At 39.0% G+C, this 18658-nt stretch overlaps 1 protein-coding gene across 1 annotated transcript in view; it reads left to right on the top strand.

The window, feature by feature from the left end:
• The window catches only part of PLD5 (phospholipase D family member 5), a 473589-nt gene that overhangs the window by 262045 nt on the left and 192886 nt on the right, over window positions 1-18658 (top strand). Inside the window, exon 3 of the mRNA XM_059905181.1 lies at window positions 5719-5887. Within this exon, the coding sequence (XP_059761164.1) occupies window positions 5719-5887 (169 nt within the window). The remainder of the gene's footprint in view (window positions 1-5718; window positions 5888-18658) is intronic.

The raw sequence follows: 18658 nt of genomic DNA, 5'->3' as shown, positions 1-18658 counted from the left end.
ACAAAGAAAGTATCCTAGCTACAATAATAATATTTCTACTGCTATACTGTCTCTCTCCATAAAGAAAAGCATAGTTGTTCTTCACTTAATACAATTATAGACCAGGAATTAATGAGGCTTTAGTCTGAACTTTCTGGATTTATACAAACAGGGATCTGCTGTTGTCAACTCAAACTTGCCATCATGTTCTCTGCAGTTGTCTTTGAAAGTTGGTTTAGAAGTTAATGTAATTGAAACATCTGGTGACAAAAAATAAGAAAGTATTCAAAAACTGAAAGAAACATATCAAAAGGACACAGGAGACAACTTTCAGGGGCCTCCACTGGCAATATATGCAACAATTTGGGCATCACAAAGTAGATGATAACATTTTGAAATAAAAAAAAAGAATCCATACTGATAAAATAATATCTTAAAAAATGTAAAAAGTTATAATGGGAGAAGAAAAAGATTTTCCTTACAAAATATTACCAATGAACACATATAAAAGAAATGATAGAAAATTATAAGTATAATAAAAATAGATTCAGTTAAGAATCATAAATGGATAGAAGCCAAATCAGTGAGTGAAATGTTAGGGAATATTCATGCCATCTGAAAATACGTCTGCACAAATCATTTGTTAATTATAGAGGGAAGGAAGGTACTGCTCAATTGAAAAATCTGACATACCCCCTTAACCAAGTGACCAAACTTAACATCACCAGTAGTGGGACAACCCACTATCATGTGACACCTCATATGATGCACTTTGAAGGACACATTACCTATGTACTGTTCCTACCAAAAATACTTATCCTAAATCTAATTATGAGGCAACAACCAAGCAAATCAAATCCAGGAGTATTTAGCAAAGCAACTGACCTGGGCTCTTCTGAATTGTTGACATCTTGGTAAACAAATAAAACAGGAATAGGCTAGGGAACTCTCCTAGATATGACAACTAAGTGCAACAAGTAAACATTGATTGGATCTTGGATCCAAAAGAAAAAACAAAACTGAAAAAAGGCATGCAGGCATTCCAGAAATTTGCCCAAAGGTTAATTTTAATGAATTCTGCCTACTTTTTTCCTTGCTTGAGAAAGAAGAGTATAACAAGGGCTGCTATCCATGGAAATGAGCTCTGCATGTATACTAATTAAATCAGGCCCCTGCAGTGTAGCTAGCTGTTGCTTGTTAAAGGAAATAAAATGATAGGTCACAGAAATAAGTCAAGTCATTTCAAGACTGATTTCTAAAGGCCTTTTTTAGCAGGGCATAGGAAACAAGTGTTGTGTTACAAAAGGAGCAATCAAGATCTCCAGGTAAAATGAGAAAGGAGGAAAGTGAGGAGGTGAGCAGGGTTTCCCCAGAATTCATTACCAAACATAGGTGTGGTCTCCAGACCTTTGGTGGTGTCTCTATTTTTAGTATAAATTCCTAATTTACTTTTCTGTTTAATAAAAATCCAAGTAATGATAAATTTGGTCTTCTTTGGCTTCCAGGGAATTTCACTCTTCTTCTTCTCTTCCAATCTTTCCAGTACTTTCTTCTGTCTTCTTCACCTGCCCCACTTTCTCTACCAACCAGAAGTGATTAGATATTTTCCATATTAGGCTTCAACCCAGTTCTCTTCTCTTGAAAATCTCTCTTGATAATCTTACCTACTTCTAAGGTGTCAATAATGGAAAAAAAATCTTATAAGAATGCGTGTGAAGTAGAAAAAAAAGGAATAGATATGTTATCCATCTGATGAGTACTTCTTAACTTCTTTGTGCCACAGACCCTATTGGCAGTCTGATGAAGCCAATGGACTCCTTCCTTGAATAATGTTTTAAATGCATAAATTGAAATACATAGGATTGCAAAGAAAACCAGTAATGTTGAAATACAGTTATCAAAAATATTAAAAAACAAATTTGTGATATAGTAATGTATATTCTGCTCTACTTATTCATGAAATAACAAGATCTGATGACTACCATAATTTCAAAGTAGTGATAAATACTTGGAGATATCAGCAATAGTTATCGTACCATGGTATGAAAATTCTTTTTTTTTTTTCAGGCAAGGCTTTATTGGGCCCCTGCTGCTGCAGCGGGGAGCAAGAACAGGCAACAGGTTCCCTTGCTCACTCACTTGCTCTCTGAGGGGGGGGCGAGCTTGTTCCTTATATGGGGTGAGGGTAGGGGTGTGTCCAGGCATTGGGCCAGAGGGGTGGCTTAGGTGTTTTGCCCACCCCTCTGGTGGTGTTGAGTGCAGGGGGCATGCTCAGTACCCTGCTTTTGCTCCCAACACCCTGTTTTTGCTCTGCTCCAGGCTCTTCAGAAGTGGCAGTTGGGTTTTTTGGTCTCTTTGTATCTTTTGTCCAGAATTTGCCCCAACTGCACATGAACACAGTTATTTTTAGTCCCATATAGTTTATTTGTATTTTGTTGCTCAAGAAGAGGTGTGTCCAGATACAAGCATTGCAGCACTGCAGCAAATGGTCTCAAGTCCCAGCCTGTCTCATTCCCCACTAAGAGACTCTGCACCCTTATTCTTAAGGGGTCAAGGGCCAGAAGTATTTTCTTCTGAAACTTCTTCCTGCTGGACAGGGGCCGCAGACCCTAGCTGACCCTAGAGGTGTAAAATTGAAACTAGTTCTATTTTTGTTTTGTTTGTTTGGATTCTTTTTTTGTTTGATTTTTAAAAGTATTCCTTAGTCGTAGGAGAGACTAAAACTGCTGATTATTTGGGATCATTTCTTCATGCTATGTCTACCTTCTATTTACATAGATAATTGGACTTTAAATGTGGATAGAATTAAAATATCCAACTTCAACCTCTGTCTGTTGCCTTCAAAGGTTTTGCAGTAGATTAAAAAAATCCCCACTCTCCACCTTTTTGACCCTCTCTCTCCTTGGTTTCCCAAACACTGCATTCTCCTGGACCTCTCTTGTCTTCCTGCTTCTCTTTTGGTCCCTTCTGAATCTTCTCATCTGTTTCACACTCTACCAACCAGAAAAATGTAGGCATTCCCACCACATTAGGCTTTGGGCTCATTTTCTCTTCTTTTTTTTCCCCTTGATAATCTCTCTCAATGCTCACTCCTTTCCCGTGTTCCTCGTCAGTTTTAATGGACCCTCTACCCTCTACTGATTGTCATCTCCCTTCCAGTAGTATACATGTGTTCTGTCAGAGTTAGACCCCTAAAATGTACTTGGTTGCTCTCAAAAGCATCAAAATTAAGTCCAAACTTCTCTTCCTGGTTCACAGCCTCTACAGTGTGGTCCCTACAGACACTGCCAGTCTTCTCCACCATGGCAAGCTCCTGCCATAACTCTCTTACCTCACACTTCCCTTGGCCTACCAACTCTCAAGTATCCAAATACACCTAGAATATCTTTCTCTTCCAGCTGACCCATAAAAATTATATCTTTGAAGATTCATTTCAAGTCCCACTTTCTCCAGTTCCAGATGCTCCCAACCTAATTATTTTTTCCTCGCTGCTCATGCTCCAGTGGTACTTTAGATGGTGCATTATCCATCTAATTAATTCTTACTCTTGTTTTGCCATTTCTTAGAGCCTACCTCCTATTTAAATCATTACGTATGAGACTGGCTCTTTCACTAGATTATAAATTCCAGAGGACTAAGGAGTTTTGTCGTAGTCATTTCTGTATTATGTACAGTAAATGACTTGCTTGTCCTGTGCTCAAGGTCTCAACAAGATTTAATTCAGTTGTGGGTAGTAGTTGGATGATTGGACCCTAAAATTGTGAATGTCTCTAAGACATATACTCAACCCCATTTTGGCTATGATATTCATCAAATACACAAACATATTACTAAGAGTATTGTTTTTGTTTCTAAAATTGGCTAAATGGAACAAGTCTCATTAAAATAAACAGTTAACAGTTTTAGTGAGAAGTTCTGGATTCTGTATTAGAAGCTGAAATTCATTCTACAAGTATTTCTTGAGCCCTAATTATGTATCCAGCACTAGGGATGCATAGCTTTGAATAAGAAGATCTCTGTTCTAGAAGGGCTTACACCCTAACCCTAACCCTATCTTCATAAGAGTTTGGAGTTTCCTGTCAAGAGTTACAGGAGAATTTGCATTTCTTAAACTGGAAAAAAAACTGTTTATTCCTTTATTGAAATGTTATCGGGACTTCCCTGGTGGCACAGTGGTTAAAAATCCACCTGCCAATGCAAGGGATATGGGTTCGAGCCCTGGTCCAGGAAGATCCCACATGCCGCGGAGCAACTAAGCCCATGCGCCACAACTACTGAACCTGTGCTCTGGATCCCGTGAGCCACAATTACTGAGCCCACGTGCCACAACTACTGAAGCCCGCATGCCTAGAGTCCGTGCTCTGCAACAAGAGAAGCCACCACAATGAGAAGCCTGCGCACCACAATGAAGAGTAGCCCCCTCTCGTCGCAACTAGAGAAAGCCCACATGCAGCAACAAAGACCCAATGCATCCAAAAATAGATAAATAAATAAATTTATAAAAAGAAAAGTCAGGGAATTCCCTGGTAGTCTAGTGGTTAGGACTCTGAGCTTTCACTGCTGAGGGCCCAGGTTCATTCCCTCATCAGGGAACTAAGATATTGAACTTTAAAATAATAATAAAATAAAATAAAAATAAATAAATAAATAAAATTTAAAAAATAAAAATAAATTAAAAAAACTAAAATGTTATGTGTCACCTGGCTAACTCAGAAGTGAAAACCACACAGCCTTAGCTGCAGCACCAACGCAAGCCACAGTGTATATGTTGTCAATAAATAAGGAAGTATAAAAAGAGAAGACACATTTATTAGGATATTGCTGATTGTAGTTTATTTAGGGCTTGGTTATTACTATGATTTTATATATTCCCTATCTCCAACTTTAATAAAGCCCTGCAACAGGCCAGTTTTTAAATTTCCTTCTTAGTATCATTTTATGCCTTAGGCTGGGAAGCACTGACAGAGGTTTTGTTTTTTTTGTTTTTTTTAAATAAATTTTATTTATTTATTTATTTATTTTTGGCTGTGTTGGGTCTTCGTTTCTGTGCGAGGGCTTTCTCTAGTTGCAGCGAGCGGGGGCCACTCTTCATCGCGGTGCGCGGGCCTCTCACTGTCGCGGCCTCTCTTGTTGCGGAGCATAGACTCCAGACGCGTAGACTCAGTAGTTGTGGCTCACGGACCCAGTTGCTCCACGGCATGTGGGATCTTCCCAGACCAGGGTTCGAACCCGTGTCCCCTGCATTGGCAGGCAGATTCTCAACCACTGCGCCACCAGGGAAGCCCCCACTAACAGAGGTTTTAAGCAATAGTAATAGCATTTACTATTTTTATTTTCTAGTAGTAATAAAACTAATAATATTTTAGTTTCTAAACTAGTTCTAATATATGTCCAACATTGTACTAGAAACTGGAGCTATTACTAGAGGAAGATGCTTGTGTAGGAAGCTCTGGACGTTTTCTCAAGGCTAGTTTGACACTGGACATTAGGGACGTATACCATGATTTTCTGAAATATGAGTGCTAACTGAGGAGAAATTGAACATAAACTCTCAGAACACAGTAGATTAGCATAGGGGAAATGTTAAAGGCCTTTGTTGAAAAATGTAAATTATGAGGAACATATACATTCAGAAAGAGTAAAGAGTATTTTTCAGATGTCTCTGTATGCATGTGTAAAGATCTATGGCTTCAAATTTGACTAGATTTTGTTTGTTTGTTTTTCAAAATCTTTTCTAAGAATTGCCCTGGTGGAAAATATTCCTGACGGCCTTACCTATTCAGAAAATGCACCATTTCACTTATCACTTTTCCAAGGCTGGATGAATTTACTCAGCATGGCCAAAAAGTCTGTTGACATAGTATCTTCCCATTGGGATCTCAACCACAGTCATCCATCAGCATGTCAGGTAAGCTGCATCCTCTAATGTGTGTGATGATTTTACTTATGTGCATTTTATACTCAGTATTCTTGCTTCCACTCCTCAAGTTCAAGCTCATTTTTTCAGTCTATCTATACCCATAGTTCATGTCCATTATTACATTTATATGTATGTGTCATTGTTAATCATAGGTTGCTCAGCTTCTACTAGAATGCCGTGCTTTCAAGGGCAAAATCACATCTCATCTGTGCAAACAAGAGTCTCTCTATGCAGCACTGCTGTATCGGACAACTTCAGAGGTGTCTTGTGGTGTCCACTGATGGCACACCCCAGAATTCTGCTTTGCACAACCTGCATGTTTACAGTTCTAATTCCGTAACTGCTTGCTGAGACATTTAATTGGTTAATTGTTGTCCTAATTTGTCTTTGTGGCTCAGAGCCAACTTTTTTAATAGTGGAGTCACACTTCCCAGTATAGCTGTATATTCTTGACTCTGTCATATTTGAGTGAAGAGGAAAAAGAAATTTACTAGTTATAAGAACAGCCTTTAGAAAACTGACTAAATGATCTAAATGATTTCTGAATGAAATGTCCTGGAGATAAGAAAATGATCCTGGTAATCTTTTTTTTTAATTTTTGAATTTTATTTTATTTATTTTTTTATACAGCAGGTTCTTATTTGTCATCAATTTTATACACATCAGTGTATACATGTCAATCCCAATCGCCCAATTCATCACACCACCACCACCACCCCCCCGATCCTGGTAATCTTTAGCATGTTTTTCTTTATGTTGGTATAACCATGATAGCACTGAGCTATCAAGTATATGACCATTGGCCTATACTTAAATGTCCTATGGGGGGGTCAAGGATAAAATTAATTTTGTCTATTTGTATACAAAATGTGTTGGCATTAAGCCTATAATCATTACCTCATTGGTGCTTTGATTTGCTTCAATTATACTATTTTAAAGTCAAAAGATATTAGAAAATAGGTACAAATAAACAAAAAACCCATACAGGCTATACTAAAGAAGAATTGGATAATTTTACTAATTATGTTCTGCACTGTTCTACCTCTGCTGAAGCAGGTGCTTCAGGTACTTATTGCAGCATTTATCATCCCAAAACTTAGTGGTTTTTAAAAATAACAATTATTTATTTATTCATGATTCTGGGCAGCATTTGTCAGAGAACTTGTCTCTGATCTAAATAGTGTTGGCTGGGGTGACTTACCTGGGGCTGGAGGGTGCAAGATGACTCCTCACATATGAGCATCTTACCTCACATGGCTGGAATGTCTAGTGGCTGGCTGGACTTTTCTCTCTCTCTGTATGTATCTATCATCATTCAGTAAAGCAGCTTGAATTCTTTACCTGTGGTTATATCCTAAAAGGGCAAAAGCAGAAACTGTGAGACCTCTTAAGACCTGAGCTCTAGAATCCCAGTTGCTTCCACCCTATTCTATTAGTCAAAGCAAGTCACAAATCCAAGATGAGAGGGGTAGCATCCATTTGGAGAATTATTGGCAGGCATCTTTAGAAATTATATACCACAGTGCACTCTGGCCACAGCAATCCATCTCTCTCTCCCACGTACAAAATTCACTCCTCATCCCCCAAAACGTGTATCCCATTACAGCAAAGGCTCAAAGTCTAGGATCTCTTCATCTACATCAGGACAGGATCTGAATAGGACTCCTCATGAGGGCTTCTCTTGATTTGGAAACCTGTGAACTCAAAAGACAAGTTACATGCCCCCCAATGCACACTCCCAACATACAATGGCAAAATAGAGATGAGATAACTACGATAGATACTTCGGTTCAAAAGGGGGAAGTAGAGAGCACAAATTAGTCATTGATCCCACAGCAGTTTTAAAAGCCAGCCTGGCACACATCACCAGTCTTCTGAACTTGGAGAACAGGGAATGTCTCTAGACTGGGATCTAGTTCTGCTTCCTGGGGGTGCTTTCCTAATCTGCTGTTCTCAGAAACTCTTTGCTCCACCCTCTGTGTTTTTCTTTTTCATAAGAAATAGCCTGTGTTTGCTTCAGACTGATTTTCTTGGTTGGCTTTCTACCAGTAGAAATCTGAGGCCCCAGAGACCTCTTTTCATTTTAAACCATCTCTGTCCTTTTTTAGTCCAAAATGGAACAACCCCTTAAAAACTTCTGTAGACTTTCTATGTATCCAGTTATAATCCACTCTATTAGCAAAAGGCCACACCACAAATAACTCACAGGTGGGTCTTTTTCTACTTTGGACTGTGACTCAAGATGCTTCGGAACCTCACCCTTGAATTTTCCAGGAGCCCTTTTGAGAGGCACCCCCACCCACCCCGCTTTTAATCCTTCAGAGGTCTCAACATGGAATCGTACACCACAGCTTTGATTTGATCTTTACCCTGAGGCCATTTCTCATTTTGAGAATGTTTTGCTCAATTGAGAGACTGTCCTAGATTTTCTACATTTCTCTCAAAATTCTGCATGAAAATGAAATAGTTTCTTCTTATCATATACCACCAAAACTTTGATTGATAATCTGCCTGAACAACCTCCTTAGCCAGATCTCCAAATCCACTAGTCATATTTTCTATCTCCTACTTTACAGCAGGCAGTAGCATTGCCAAACTTTCTACCATTACTTTCTCAAGGCCTCAGAAGCAATTTCTTCACTGTTCTTCCAGCCTTGAGTAACAGAATGAGATTCCAGCCCCTACCACCACCCAGTCTCCCAGAGACAATGCCACATGCTTTAAGTTTTCGCAACAGTAGTTTCTATTTAATTTTTTATTGTGGTATAACAAACAACTCCAAAACGTATTCATTATTATTTCCTATGATTCTGTGACTTGGTTGACAGTTCTTTTGCTTCAGTAGTGCTGGCTGGGATTACTTATGCAGTTGTGTTTAGGTGGGAGGGTAGCTGAAGCTGGACTGCTTGAGGGCTGGACACGTCTCATTCTCTGCATGTGGACACTCATCATTCAGTAATCTAACCCAAGCTGTTTATAAGGCAGCTGGATCCCTGGAGAGTGAAAATGAAAATTACAAGACCTCTTAATTCCTGGGCTCCCAGAACTTTACTTTGCTACATTCTGTTAGTCTGAAAAAGTCACATGGCCAGGCCACAATCACTGGAGGGACAAGAGACTCCAGGACGAACATACATGTACAGGAATGGGAGGAATTCTTGGCAGCCAAATTCCCAGGTGGTTTGTATACTCACAAACCTTTGGAAAGAGCTGAACCAAACCATTGTGACCTCTTGCTCTGTGAGCCCAGCAAAACCCTCCTGGTATTCAGACTCTGGGAGAAGATGGGTCATCAGAGAATGGCACAGCCTTTCTGGGTCATGGTTCCTGAAGGCACATCACGGTCAGTATTCAGTACTGCTCACAGGGCAGTGATGAAATGGATGCACGAGGCTCTAGGTCTGTTTTACCTAACAGTGCCTGGCATGGTGCTTGATGCATACTAGGTGTTCAGTAAATATTTGTTGAATGGAAAGATAAACAAAGCTGGATGCTAGTTAAAGTGGTCAGGACAGATTTTAATCAGTAATACTGTTGCAATAGGGAAGAGGTCCAGGTGAAGGGAACTCAACTTAGATTTGTGCAGAGATGCCCGGGCACTTTATAGGAAGAATGAGGGAGATGGAAGGGCGTGACAGGGGCCTGAACAGGGTCAGGGAAGTAGAAATTTATAAAAAATGGAAAGAGGGTTGGTCCATGTGAAACCCATCTGGGATTGCTAGCTGGTGCTTTTCCAAGTTAGGCTCCTACCCTCCCACATAGGCTGGGAGACAGGGGCCTATCTTCAGGTGTTTGCTGAACAGCCTATTCTTTGGCAGTCTTGAGCTTTCTTAGGCAGGCACTTTAATGGGGGCTAAGGTCATCCTAGAGATGTGGCCTTGAGCTGTTAGAAACCATGTTAGTGTTTGTTGAAGCCTTTTAATGGTGGAGGAGAGACAGAGGCGGGGCAGAGCAGGGTGGATGAAATCATTTGTGTTGAGAGTCTGCAGTTTTTATAGGCCAAGGTTGAGGGCTGGTAGAGAAGTAGACTCAGAGGAGCCTGGCTAGAGTTTGGTCAGGGAAAAAGTATTTGTCAATTGCATGGCTTTAGAGTGAATTAAGGTGGATGTTACTGATGCAGAATGAAGATAACACTTAGCTTAATTCAAGTCACTCTCTAACAGCTGGCCTACTGCCAACAAATGGAATTTTTCAATCTGCTGTCAGTAACCTGGCTATTACTGAACTCACCCAACAGTCCTTTAGGAGGAGACCCTAGTGTGAACCGATATCTTCTGGTAGAGTCATTCTACTCCCACCAGCCATGGCTTTTTGCTGCCTCTCATTCCCCTAACAGCACCAGGCTCCTTTACAGTTTAACACCAGTTGGTTTTCTTCAGAGTTTTGAGCTAATTTCACTTTGCCTCTTTACAAGGAGAGAGCTGCATTTGCAGACGTGAAGGATAGAGGGGCTTTACCTGCTTAGGAAAGTAAACGGATTCAAGCAGAATGTGAGACCCATCTCATGAACAGCGCTCCGTACTCCTGTCTGCTCTTGGCCCTGAGTACCATACCCTGGAAGGAGTGGTGAGCGGGAGGAAGGGGGGAGGTTGACAGCGGTGTTTGGAGGGTTGCAACTTCAACAAGACAGTAACCTTTCTCCTCTTCCTCTGGTTCAGTGGTGGCCAAGTGACTGCCACTAGTTGAATACCAGGCATGGACTGTAGTCTTTAAAGAAAGAGCAAGCGTGTGGAGTAGAGTGCTTGATGCCTGGTTTGCTCCATTTCCCATCTCCCCTCACCTGACCCTCAAGCCCTAGAGCAGTGTTTGCAAAAGGACTTAGGATTCAAAGGCCCAGAAGAACTTGTCTAAATACCACATGTCTTGGGCTTTTAGAGATTATTTTTAAAGAGCCTGGCTCACTCCTTCCTGCCCTCTCACCACACCATAGGGGTAATTGTACAGAGATCAGGAATGGAAAAAAGAAAGCAGGTACTTGCTGCCAGCTTTTTCTCTTCAGGTACACTTTAAAGATCCATATCCTGTTCTCTCCAGGCCATCAAGTTTTACCATTTCTACAAAGGAAGGTACTGGCTGAAAGCCTATCTGATTTAAATTTTACCTGATTTTATCTTTCAAATGGAAATAGGAAATTCAAGACTTTACCCAACCTTTCAGATTTTGGCTCATCTTTGGACGTTTGAGCATGTTTTTATTTTTACCAAGCCCTCATAAATATTGGGATATAGTCATTGATTGACTTATTGCACACAGAAAAAAGAATGCTAAGAAAAAGAAATTCACACCGTAATTACTCAAGTGAGCTAATTAAAATTTTTAAAAGATGTTTCAGTGTAATGAAAATTGGCTCAGGTTCACAGCTTATTTTCCATTAATATATTTTTAAAAGAAAATATTTTTATTTTGAGGAACACAATAGTCAAACAGGACTATTCTAACAGACTTCTAAACCAACAGAGGCTGAAAAGTCCTAAACGGAAACCATACATGGTAAATAAATAAGTAGGAATTATAGCTGAAAAGCAGCCCATCACTTATCATAATGCAGCTGTAAGCAAAATACACCAAGGAATGGTATGGCCAGTGGCAGTCAGGCCCCAGCTCAGCAGAAAAGGGACACAAATAAACATGGCACATGTCATCTGTGTGTTCTCTGGATGTCTATGTCCTCCCTGGATGCCATTTTGTAAGAGTGAGCTATGGTCATTATTCACAGGATGATGAATGCCTACCTTTTTTTTTCATTTGCCTGGAAACAGACACATTCATTAAAAATGCATTTTTAATCTGTGCTGCCACAGGGTCGCTATTTTAATTCCCACCCTGAAAAACTCATCTTGTCTTTCCTACTTCGCCCTGGGTGTTGTTAATCTTTTTGTGGTTGTTTCCTTCTGTGCTGAAAGAAACTGGGCAGTGACCTTGCTCTGGATCACAGTCATGTTAAGGGCTAGTGAGGTCTACAGTTCCATGGAAATTATATTTTCATATTTAATCAAAAGACATGGTTGGGCTAAGGGTTTTGTTTTTTTCTGTCTGAATGATGAGTTTAGACCCTGAAACATTGAATTTCTAGGACAACTTGATTGCTAATTTATGGGATAAAATGATGGAGATTTATGAAATCAAGACTCTTTAGGAAAAGCCAGGAAATATGATTTGACAAAGGCTTCCTAGTAGAGCTACCTAATTCATTGAGCAAAAAAGTCCTATTCTCTATGAATTCACTGGAAGAAACCAAATAAAATAATTAATGAGCTACAACAACTGAATCTTAAAGAGATGTATTTATATGAAATCAATCAGTTACTTGTCTACAGTGAGCCATGATTACCAGTTGATGATACATCACAATTGTTTAATTTTGAAAAATTATGATTTTTAAAATTGAACAGTGTTTGCTCAGTTTAGTAACTAGCATGTTTGAAAGTTCAGTGATCCAAGAGGTTATTTTGGAAAGCATAAGCCAGGATCCTGTCTCTACACAGTAAGTGGTAGGCAGACTGTCAGTGGTAGACAGACTATAGAAATGAGTCAGGAGTATAGTTTATATTTCTTTTTATCTACTTATTAGCTGTGTGACTTTGAGCTAGATGCTAAACTCTCTGTGCCTCAGTTTTCTCATCAGCAAAATCAAGGTGATAACAGAATCTACCTCATAGGTTGTTGTGTAGATTAAATTAGTTAATATATGTAAAGGGTATAGAACAATCTTTGACCATTTAGTGCCTATGTAACTGTTTATTGTTAAATTCATGAATGTTATCATTCACATTTACTTCTTTGGGTACACACTGCAACTTGAGTTCAAGTCAGTTTAATTGTAGTAACAAATAATGAGTTCTTACTTGGTACTTTACACTATGCTAGAATCCAAGATGGTTACCATGTAAAATTAAAAGAGGAATATAATTTCTACAAATGTGAGACTCTGGGTAGATAAGAAGGATTAGCAAAATTATCATTATATATGGAATTCTAACTTTTATTTATTACAAATTTTTACACACACACACACAGTGTCTTGCTCTCACCCATCTGTCTATCTATGTATACATATATACACGCATATACATGTATCCCTCTGGACAACTGACATCTTAAATCTTGAATACTCAGGAAGTAATGTGATCTTATCCAACCTACAGCCACTTCTGATTTTTGTTTGTTGGTCAATTGGTTGGTGTTTTGCTCCTTGTTTTTGTTTTAGTTGAAGTCCCCTAAGGCCAGGCAGTGTTCAGTGATCTCACTTTGGTGGGATGCATCCTGCCATCCCTTGATTAGGCAGCTGCATCCATGTGTGACTCAGGTCTCCAGGCCCTGTCTTGTAGCCCACTCATTCCTTCCTAGCAATATTCTTCCTAACTGACTATCAATGTAGGTTAAGCAACAGAAGAGAGATTTTGTTTCACCCAACTATAAACCCTTTCCTTGTCATGTTTGTTTCATATCTATCTTCATGATTTGTTCATAAATGATACTGTTAACATTTTCTATTACTATCACTTCATATTTTGACCTGTAATATCTCTTAGCCATCCTCAGGGAGCCTGCAGTCTGGTGGAGTCAGCTGAGACTCCACACACTCCAGTACTTCTCATTCCCAGTCTCCACCATCTTACTGATTCTCCATCTTCAATGCCCTTCTAAGCCCACTCTTCCTTTCTTTCCCATCCCTGCTGTTCCATTCCCTCTCCAAGTCTACTGAAGTAGACTTTTCACTCATTCATTGTGCAAACAGTCAGCATCTACTCTGCAACACAGGGGTATTTCTGGAGCCTGGGAGAATCCTATTTTTGAAAATGTCGTTTCCATGTTAATGTCTGATAAAAGTATCCAATAATGTTGCAGCCTCATCATAATATTTAATTAGAATTTCTTTTCTTTATTACTAACTTTTTTGTAATATAGGAAAAATAAAATCACAATAGTTCCTGCTTTTCGTTTTGCCTGAAAGGAGATGAGCATAGTTGGTAGAGAGGGGTCCTTTAAATAATTGAAATTCTTCCAACCTGTTGTAATTAAGAGGTTGGTGTATTGTAATTAGTAGGTTGGAGTGAGACAGCCAGAGAAGGTAGGATATTATGATACAACATGGAAAATGCACATTTCATCCTTTGTTTTGATGTAGATCTGAGGACTTGAATACATTTTTACTATATTATGGCAAACTTCCTATAGTCTATTTTGTGCTTTTATGGAGTTATAGGGAAAAATAAAACATGTATAAATTAATTAGAACATAATTAGGATACATACTAATGCTCTGTTGTCATATGGCTCAGTTTAGAATCCATTATTTTTTTTATTTTCAGTTCTCAAAGTTTGGTTTTATGGAAAAGGCAAACTATCTAGGAGGCATTTGCTACAGCAGAAAGACCATAGGTTTGGCATCAACCACATTTGACATGACCAGCAGTTTAGTAGTTGTGGTCACACTGGGCAAATGTCATAATCCCTCTGATCGTCAATTCCCTCATCTATAATATGGATTTAATAATGCCTGTCTCTTTTGATTGCTTTGTAAATTTGATTAGATAATGTTTGTGAAACAGCAAATAATGGAGCTCATAAAAGATAGTTGCTGTTTTCATTTGATTTTTGTTTTTCTAGTGCAAGACATTTACTTTCAAATTCCACACAGGAATTTACTTTATCATTTTACAGCAGGAATAACTTTCAGCTGTCAATCAAGTTCTCAACTTCTATTAAAGGAGGTTAAGATAATTCTTCCCAGAACACTAATTCAGGTGGTTCTTCAAAGTTTAGGTGAAGAAAAGAGAAAGAAAAATGTGCATATTTTCAAGTAGGTTCTTACCCTTCTCTCCCAGTATGGCAACTTTCAACCATAACGACCAGTAAGAATCACCTGGGGAGCTTTTGAAATATACCTATGTCCAAGCTCACCACAGATCAGTTAAATTAGAATATTTGAAGAGGGGCTCAGGGTCTGATACCTTTTAAAAGATAACTTGGGGATTCCATTGTGCAGCCAGGATTGAGAATTACTGCTCTAAACCATCCCAGTCTAATAAACAGTGTGTGATTTTTATAGATTTCACGATAGAGCCAAGTTGGTCCCTTTCTGCTCAGTTTGTCAACTTAATTTTACCTGTTTTGGTTTAATCTTGTTTATTCCAGTTGTTCTCTCAGTGATGATATAAAAGGGTGACAACTTCTTTTTTTTTTTAATTTATTTATTTATTTTTGGCTGTGTTGGGTCTTCGTTTCTGTGCGAGGGCTTTCTCTAGTTGCGGCAAGCGGGGGCCACTCTTCATCGCGGTGCGCGGGCCTCTCACTGTTGCTGCCTCTCTTGTTGCGGAGCACAAGCTCCAGACGCGCAGGCTCAGTAGTTGTGGCTCACGGGCCTAGTTGCTCCACGGCACGTGGGATCTTCCCAGACCAGGGCTTGAACCCATGTCCCCTGCATTGGCAGGCAGATTCTCAACCACTGCGCCACCAGGGAAGCCCAGGGTGACAACTTCTATTTCAATGTTCCACATAAACAGTAGGTTCTCTTCAGCCTTCTCATCTCCAGACTGAATAACTCCTGGTGCAGTGTCAACCTGAAAATAGTGTCACCTTATGAAAAGACTGTCCCCTTCTTTCAAAATAGTATCTTTTTTGTTCCACAAAATCAACACTTGACACATGCTTATAAATTAGCATTCTTCTGTTTCAAATGTGGCCATAGAATAATTTTGAATGTGCCTTTACTGAACAAACATTTATCAAGGTACTGTGCTGTTTGCTGGGGACACAAAATCAAATGAGCAATGAGTAGTGGGGGAGACAGAAAAACCAGTGATAAGAATACAGAGTGGTGGAGCAGTGATGAAAGGAGCTGTCAGCGAACAGGTTTGTGCAGCTTTCTCTCCACTCTTGGCTGCTCAGCAGAGCCCTCCTGGCTCTTGTGGCTTCTGGTCCTCCCTCAATGCAGTTCTTAGTGAATTCCTGCTGCTTCTGTATGCTTTTGCTCCCCCATCTGTTGAGTAATTCTAATTATGTTCTTGCTTGCTTTCCAATATATTTCTAAGGAAAATCATCATTCATATATAAACTCATAAACACTATGATTAGCAAGAATTTAACCTCTTTGATTCTTTTATTTTTATTTTTTATTTATTTTTTATAACATCTTTATTGGAGTATAATTACTTTACAATGGTGTGTTAGTTTCTGCTTTATAACAAAGTGAATCAGTTATACATATACATATGTTCCCATATCTCTTCCCTCTTGCGTCTCCCTCCCTCCCACCCTCCCTATCCCACCCCTCTAGGTGGTCACAAAGCACCGAGCTGATCTCCCTGTGCTATGCAGCTGCTTCCCACTAGCTATCTATTTTACATTTGGTAGTGTATATATGTCCATGACACTCTCTCACTCTGTCACATCTTACCCCTCCCCCTCCCCATATCCTCAAGTCCATTCTCTAGTAGGTCTGTGTCTTTATTCCCATCTTGCCACTAGGTTCTTCATGACCTTTTTTTTTTTTTTTCCTTAGATTCCATATATATGTGTTAGCATACTGTATTTGTTTTTCTCTTTCTGACTTACTTCACTCTGTATGACAGACTCTAACTCCATCCACCTCACTACAAATACCTCCATTGCATTTTTTTTTTATGTCTGAGTAATATTCCATTGTATATATGTGCCACATCTTCTTTATCCATTCATCCGATGATGGACACTTAGGTTGCTTCCATGTCCTGGCTATTGTAAATAGAGCTGCAATGAACATTTTGGTACATGACTCTTTTTGAATTATGGTTTTCTCAGGGTATATGCCCAGTAGTGGGATTGCTGTCGTAAGGTAGTTCTATTTTTAGTTTCTTAAGGAACCTCCATACTGTTCTCCATAGTGGCTGTATCAATTTACATTCCCACCAACAGTGCAAGAGTGTTCCCTTTTCTCCACACCCTCTCCAGCATTTATTGTTTCTAGATTTTTTGATGATGGCCATTCTGACCAGTGTGAGATGATATCTCATTGTAGTTTTGATTTGCATTTCTCTAATGATTAATGATGTTGAGCATTCTTTCATGTGTCTGTTGGCAATCTGTATATCTTCTTTGGAGGAATGTCTATTTAGGTCTTCTGCCAATTTTTGGAATGGGTTGTTTATTTTTTTGTTATTGAGCTGCATGAGCTGCTTGTAAATCTTGGAGATTAATCCTCTGTCAGTTGCTTTATTTGCAAATATTTTCTCCCATTCTGAGGGTTGTCTTTTGGTCTTGTTTATGGTTTCCTTTGCTGTGCAAAAGCTTTTAAGTTTCATTAGGTCCCATTTGTTTGTGTTTTTATTTCCATTTCTCTAGGAGCTGGGTCAAAAAGGATCTTGCTGTGATTTATGTCATACAGTGTTCTGCCTATGCTTTCCTCTAAGAGTTTGATAGTGTCTGGCCTTACACTTAGGTCTTTAATCCATTTTGAGTTTATTTTTGTGCATGGTGTCAGGGAGTGTTCTAATTTCATACTTTTACATGTACCTGTCCAGTTTTTCCAGCACCACTTATTGAAGAGGCTGTCTTTTCTCCACTGTATATGCTTGCCTCCTTTATCAAAGATAAGGTGACCATATGTGCATTGGTTTATCTCTGGGCTTTCTATCCTGTTCCATTGATCTATGTTTCTGTTTTTGTGCCAGTACCAAACTGTCTTGATTACTGTAGCTTTGTAATATAGTCTGAAGTCAGGGAGTCTGATTCCTCCAGCTCCATTTTTCGTTCTCAAGATTGCTTTGGCTATTCGGGGTCTTTTGTGTTTCCATACAAATTGTGAAATTTTTTGTTCTAGTTCTGTGAAAAATGCCAGTGGTAGTTTCATAGGGATTGCATTGAATCTGTAGATTGCTTTGGGTAGTAGAGTCATTTTCACAATGTTGATTCTTCCAATCCAAGAACATGGTATATCTCTCCATCTATTTGTATCATCTTTAATTTCTTTTATCAGTGTCTTATAATTTTCTGCATAAAGTCCTTTTGTCTCCTTAGGTAGATTTATTCCTAGATATTTTATTCTTTTTGTTGCAATGGTAAATGAGAGTGTTTTCTTAATTTCACTTTCAGATTTTTCATCATTATTGTATAGTAGTGCAAGAGATTTCTGTGCATTAATTTTGTATCCTGCTACTTTACCAAATTCATTGATTAGCTCTAGTAGTTTTCTGATAGCATCTTTAGGATTCTCTATGTATAGTATCATGTCATCTGCAAACAGTGATAGCTTTACTTTTTCTTTTCCGATTTCGATTCCTTTTATTTCTTTGTCTTCTCTGATTGCTGTGGCTAACACTTCCAAAACTATGTTGAATAATAGTGGTGAGAGTGGGCAACCTTGTCTTGTTCCCGATCTTAGTGGAAATGGTTTCAGTTTTTCACCATTGAGGACAATGTTGGCTGTGGGTTTGTCATATATGGCCTTTATTATGTTGAGGAAAGTTCCCTCTATGCCTGCTTTCTGCAGGGCTTTTATCATAAATGGGTGTTGAATTTTGTCGAAAGCTTTCTCTGCATCTATTGAGATGATCATATGGTTTTTCTCCTTCAGTTTGTTAATATGATGTATCACGTTGATTGATTTGCATATATTGAAGAATCCTTGCATTCCTGGAATAAACCCCACTTGATCATGGTGTGTGATCCTTTTAATGTGCTGTTGGATTCTGTTTGCTAGTATTTTGTTGAGGATTTTTGCATCTATGTTTATCAGTGATATTGGCCTGTAGTTTTCTTTCTTTGTGACATCTTTGTCTG

The sequence above is a fragment of the Balaenoptera ricei genome, chromosome 1, assembly GCF_028023285.1.
Source record: "Balaenoptera ricei isolate mBalRic1 chromosome 1, mBalRic1.hap2, whole genome shotgun sequence".
Lineage (NCBI taxonomy): Eukaryota > Metazoa > Chordata > Mammalia > Artiodactyla > Balaenopteridae > Balaenoptera > Balaenoptera ricei.
Note: the sequence above shows the minus strand (reverse complement) of the source record. Positions and strands in the feature narration are given on the sequence as shown.